At 40.3% G+C, this 6,598-nt stretch overlaps 1 protein-coding gene across 1 annotated transcript in view; it reads left to right on the top strand.

Annotated features, from left to right (window-relative positions):
* Positions 1-227: 227 nt before the first annotated feature.
* The window catches only part of LOC101863841 (probable serine/threonine-protein kinase clkA), a gene marked incomplete in the record, with an annotated part of 15,063 nt that continues 8,692 nt past the window's right edge, over positions 228-6,598 (top strand). The window contains 1 exon segment of the mRNA XM_013087452.1: positions 228-557. Within this exon segment, the coding sequence (XP_012942906.1) occupies positions 509-557 (49 nt within the window).

Genomic DNA, 6,598 nt, shown 5'->3' with positions numbered 1-6,598 from the left:
AAAAATAACTCTCAACCCCCTCCTCATTTCTTTTGTCTTTCTAAAGAGGGAGAAAAAAACAACACACAAACAAACAAGAAACAAACCCGAAATTCTCCTCCACGTAGGATTAGCATATCTCACTCCCAGTTCCCCGATCTGTCAATGGGTCCGCCAGGGGTCGCGTGTGTTTCTCGCCCGGCTATCGCGGACCTGAGGAGTTTCGCGCCTTCCCGCGACAGCCCAGGTCTTCATGTCCCCAGGTGCGGGCGCGCGGATTATACCTGGACCCGTTTCCGTCTCGTACTATGAGAACACAACGCTACTAAAAACAAGACCTGTATATAAACCAGAAACCACCGCTATGGACACACAAAAAATATCTCCCAGTTGTTTCGAACTTGTCCACGTAAAACTGTACCCCGCCTCTCTCAGTTCTGTGTGAGTGTTTCTTTCGAAAAGGCGGGAAGCTGACCGGAGGGTCTACCACTGCCCCGGTTATTTCATCAGCAAGAAGTCTGTGTACAGCATGGCTTCTACGACAATAGTTTTTGTTACCATTTTGGTCCTTCTATGCGGTGAGTAAAGCGAGTTAATTAATAAAATAATGAGTTCTAGTGTTTCAGATGTCTGTGATACCCGCTGTGCTTAGCGCTAAGGTAAATATAAAATAAATTAAGTAAATTTCTCAGATTATATTATTATTATTAAGCTTATTACATGATGGATTATAATATGCAAACGTATTTTTATAAAATATAATTGTGAGGCAGCGTGGTGGAATCAGGCTCTCGTCAAAGTAATCGAAGTGAAGAAATTTGCTTTTTTTCTGTGGGTTTGTGATTTTTTCTCAAATTTTTGTTTTTTGGCTCAACACCTTTCATGCCCATTAAAGAACTCATTTCTGTGTGGATTTTTCTGAAAAACGTTGATTAAAGGCACAAAAAATGTAAATATTCAGTTACCACGGACTCTTGAGCTAAGGAAATAACTAATCTTTGGCGGCCATTTTCTCACTAATATTACCTCTGAAAACAGGTGACCCCCACTTCCTTCATTCGCAAATATCTCGACTTGTATTCAAGATAAATGGATATTTTTTTTCATCCAAATAAACACAAGTGAACAAGCTTTACGATGACACCAATAACTCTACGTTCCCAAAAATTGACGAGAGCCTGATTCCACCACGCTGCCTCACAATTGTTAACACTCACACACACACACACACACACACACACACACACACACACACACACACACACACACATACACACATATATATATATATATATATATATATATATATATATATATATATATATATATATATATATATATATATATATCATATACACAAACACACGTATGCACGCATGCATGCACGCCTTCACACACTTGTATCATTCATTATTTCAAACGCACAATCCCTCCCATGCACCCTCATTTTGCTAAAGCTATAACAACAATAACAACGTAACCACCACGAAGATAGTAGTAGTAGTAGTAGTAGTAGTAGTAGTAGTAGTAGTAGTAGTAGTAGTAATAATAATAATAATAATAATAATAATGATAATGTTAATGTTAATGATCATGATAATAATAATAACAGCAATAAGGATAGTAACAATGATATTAATAATGATAATAATAGGATTCATCATCATCATCATCATCTCATAATCATCATCATCATCATCATCATCATCATCATCATTCTTGTTGCACCCACTTCACCGATGGCTTAATAGCGTTTTGCTTGCAATATAATAAACTAGCTGGACCCCCTTTCTATGAAAGGAATGATCGCTGCATTAATATCAACTGAAACTCATTGGCCTACTGTGTTCACAAAATAACCTTGAGAGATGAACAGATTTAGAAGGTCTAGATATAGAGATGTATAGATTGATTCTCTATTCCGCTTTCGTGGTTGTACACTCCAGAATTTCAAAGGTGCGCACTGTAAGTGAACGGAACTTTCACTTGTTTACAATGGCGTCTCAGAAAACGGACTCTCCCAAGATTAGATCTAAACGAAACTAATGAAAAAACTGGAAATTAAACTTCAGCGACTTCAGGCTCCTCAATAAAACTGTGCACCCTTTAAATGATTCTGAAATACCGTTAATTTTGTCAAATTCGAAAGTTTAAGACGGCCAGAGTGACGAACATTCACAAATATAATACGTATAGATTTCGCCAGCTGACACGATAACAGAGTGCGTACCTACCGCCCATTCAATAATAAAACTTTTGTATTATTATAATAATCATTCTAACTGTTATTATTATAATAATAGTATACTAACTATTATCATTATCGTCATCATTATTATTATTTAATACTATTATTATGATAATTATTATTATTATCATCATTTATTATTATTATTATTATTATTATTATTATTATTATTATTATCATTATTATTATTATTATCATTATTATTATATACGCACCTGTAATCTGACAAACGCGAACGTGAAAAATGGGGGCTTTCTTGGCTTAGAGGTTAAGGTGTTGGCCTCTCATTCAAAGGTCCCGGGTTCGATTCCGGGTAGCGACCGGAAAGCTTTCTTCTCTAAAATTGTCTTCTTTCCCCTCCTTTCCTGCTCACTAACAATGTTCTGTCGGCTGCTTTTGTCTCGTCTTTCTGCCCCCACCCCCTCACCTCCTTTGCCCCCTCCTCTAGGCTCCTGACTCTTTCTGCAGCCTTTCTGTTGCTACTCCTTGGCTCCTTTTTATTGCTGTCTTTCAACCACACCCCTGATCTTCTGGTAAGAAAAATTTACACCTAGTCTTCTCGGACAAGGTCGAAAAATCTCGAAGGACCGTGTGCGAGTTGCGCACGTTAAAGATTCCTTGGTGGTCTAAAACCGATAAGAGTAGGATAAAAGTAGACTTAGGCGCCACCAGGGCAAAATTCAAAATTTCCTTGCGACTGAAAATGTTTAAGGTGTCCCGCACGCTCATATGACCTTATGCAGTTGAGAGCGCCGTAAAACACTTACCCCCCCCCCCCCTCCCAAAAAAGCAAACAAAAAACCGACATGAAAACCATACTCATAGTATTTTCTGATCACTCTTGTTGTTTGAAGAAAAATCCAATAATTGTATCCCATGTATTGGGAACACTAAGCACATCCATCACCGCCCCCCCCCCCCTCCCTCCTTTCATCCTACCCTCAATTTCAGTGACCGAATGAGCAATGAGTACAGACTCAGAAAGAATATCAAGAAAGTGTTGGTGATACAGCCTTTTGATGGATGATCACTAGGGTGTGTCCTTGAGCAAGACACAATTACTTTAGCTAAAAAACAAACAAACAAACAAAATCAAACAAAACAGTGCGCTACACACTGACGACAAACAATGGCATATTTGTATAATTTTGTATTCTTTTTATGTAGGCTTAAATTTGTGTGTTAAATTATGTGAATATATGCACAGCGGTAATAGAAACTTTCCATTTGGACAGAAGCCTGTATTGTGGTTATTATTTAACATATAAAAACAAAAAATTGACACAAACATATTTCAAAGTACTTCAAGAAGTGCGTTTCGTTTTGTTTCTTGATAATGTCTCATGTAGTGGCACAGTGTTAAGCACAAACCGGTACCCCTTGGTTTCAAATTTTCGCATCAAGAAAGTGGGCATTGTAGCCCCTTGCAATGATGCAAACTTGGCGTGTTCTGCGCATTGATCAAGTCAGTTTTGTTTTTTTTTGGTTTTCTGTGGAAGCCCTTTCCACTCTTGAATCCAAGGTTGTCCCCGCTGTTGTACAATGTGAATGTCGTTCTGGGAGCTCTCTCTTAGGCCTCGTCTGTTCAAGCGTAATTATTGGAAAGATGGCAAACGTTGGTCATTATAAGACCGACTTGTTCGATGTTCGACAGTATTTTAAGGGCGAAGTTGTATCCTTCTACTTCTATCGCTGATATCTATTCCAGTGTCTGTAGGAAACTGACGTGCAGAGCTGGTCGTTGTGAGAAAGTGATTTCAAAGATACCAGAGCCGTATCTCTCTGTTTTCTTGGGCAGCATCGACCTGTGGTTTGCCTGGTCAGGGTCTGTCAGGTGTAACTCCGATAATTTGGAACCAATCTTTCAGGATATTGATGGTAGGATGAGTGCAATGAAGCGTCCGCGCCACTCTACGGGCCAATAGTACAGCTTGCAGTATTCAAATTGCCCAACAGCGCATCTTGTACAGCAATTTAAGACGACAGAAACCAAATGGAATGTCTTTGTAACTTGTTTTTTTTTTCGGTTCTAAAGTCGCTGATGTGTTGATCTAAACACAGTTTAGAAGATGTCATAATTTCGGCGGAGCTTAAGTCACTAAATGTGTTAATTTTCATGTGGGTCACGTGACCATGTTGTTAATTTATTGTTCAAGAAAAAGATCAACGAAGAGTTATCGTTGGGTGCATGGTGAGTGGTGTGCAAAATTTCGCTCCCTAACTCACGTGAACAGAGTCCCCCTTTCTACACACACTTACTCATACATTTTTTCTTTCTTATTTCTTTACATATAGACATACAGACAGACAGACAGACAGACAGACAGACAGACAGAGGAGAGAGAGACAGAGAGAGAGAGAGAGAGAGAGAACGAGAGGGAAAGAGAGAGAGAGAACGAGAGGGAAAGAGAGAGAGAGAACGAGAGGGAGAGAGAGAGAGAGAACGAGAGGGAAAGAGAGAGAGAGAACGAGAGGGAGAGAGAGAGAGAGAGAGAGAGAGAGAGAGAGAGAGAGAGAGAGAGAGAGAGAGAGAGTGAGAAAGAGAGAAATGGCTTTGTACGGTCTAGGATATAATAACAATTTAAGTCTTTGGATAAGTTTATTTTACTATTACTTTTAGCTCCTTCTCCTAAATACCATTGAATTACAAGTTTGGTATCTACATTATTGTTTCATTATGTTGGTTTCAATATGCTAAAGCGTCAAGAGTGTGCCTCATAGCACGACTTAGTCTCAGATATAAATAAAAATAAAGTTCATATCGGCAATAATAACAATGATACTTTATATTTTTGTTGCGAATTTTCATAAGTAGGAGTAAAGTGCAAAATAATAATGCTATGACATGATACGGGGGACGTTGTTCCATTATTATCCCTTTGATCAAGACGAGGTGGTATATTTTGGAAGGGGGCTTTCCTGGTCGAGAGGTTACGAAGTTCGCAGTATGTCCCGGTATCAAAACCTGGCAGCGACGGAAAATTTTGTTCTCTAAAATGCTCACCTTTCATCCACTTTCCTGCTCTCTAACCATGTTTTATCGTCTGCTTTCGTCTTCATAGTTGGCCCCCACCACACCCCCTTTGCCCTTCCTCTTGGCTCCCGACTCTTTATGTAGCCTTTTTACTGCTACTCCTTCATTCGTGCTACTGTCTTTCAGACACACTCGTGAACTTAAGGTAGGTTAGATCTAAAACCGAGCTTTCTGGGATCAGAGCGAAAAATCTCGGATCCAATGTGCAAGTTGCGCACATTTAAAGATCCCTAGATGATCCAATTCGATAAGATAGGCTTCGGCCGCCACACGGGCAAAATTTAAAAATTCCAACCAACCTGAAAATGTTTAATGTGTCCCGCGCACTTATATGACCTTATACATTATTGCGAGCGCCGTATACCACTTACAAAAAAGAAACCAAAAGCTTTTGGACCTCATTCTAGAGGGTGTGGGGGGGGGGGGGGGTCTCGTGGCCTAGAAGTTAAGGTCCCGGGTTCGAATCCGGGTAGCGACCGAAAAATTTTCTTCTCTAAATTTGTCTCCTTTCACCTCTTTTCCTGCTCTCTTGCAATGTTCTGTTGTTTGCTTTCATTTCCATTTTCTGCCCCCCACCCCCTCACCTCCTTTGCCCCCTCCTCTGGGCTCCTGACTCTTTCCGCAGCCTATCTACTGCTACTCCTTGGCTCCTCCTTACTTCTGTCTTTCTGCCACACCCCTGACCTTCTGGTAGGAAAGATCTACACCTAGCCTTTTCGGATAAGGGCGAAAAATCTCGGAGGGTCCGTGTGCAAGTTGAGCACGTTAAAGATCCCTTGGTGGTCTAAAATCGATAAGAGTAGGCTTCGCCCGCTACCCGGGCTCATATGACCTTATGCAGTTTCGAGCGCCGTAAAACATTTACAAAAACAAAAAACAATTCTAGAGGGGGAAATTACTGTCATTGTAGGTGAATACATTATTATACTACGGCACTTGTACTACTTTCTCAACGCCAGGTCATGTTCATCCCCCACCCTACCGACTGCCAAAAGTTCTACCAGTGTGCCCACGGCAAACCGTTTCTGCAGACCTGTTCCTCTTCGCTCCACTTCAACCCAACTATGAACGTCTGTGACTGGCCTTACAATGCAGGCTGCAAGGTGAGTAGTATTATAGAACAATTGGACCTTTTCAAGATGTCCATCCACTGTCAAGGAGGAAACGGTCATCTTAGACAGGTGATCCTCTTGGTCAGTGTCTTAAAAATATAAAAATACGCTGGGGGGTAGGGTGGATTAGAAAGTGGCCGTTTTACGTATGATTATCTTTAACATCTGTTCACATTTTTCAGGAGAGAGAGAGAGAGAGAGAGAGAGAGAGAGAGAGAGAGAGAG

Source organism: Aplysia californica, unplaced genomic scaffold (assembly GCF_000002075.1).
Source record: "Aplysia californica isolate F4 #8 unplaced genomic scaffold, AplCal3.0 scaffold00589, whole genome shotgun sequence".
Taxonomy (NCBI): Eukaryota; Metazoa; Mollusca; class Gastropoda; order Aplysiida; family Aplysiidae; genus Aplysia; species Aplysia californica.
This window is presented reverse-complemented; position numbering and strand designations above follow the sequence as displayed.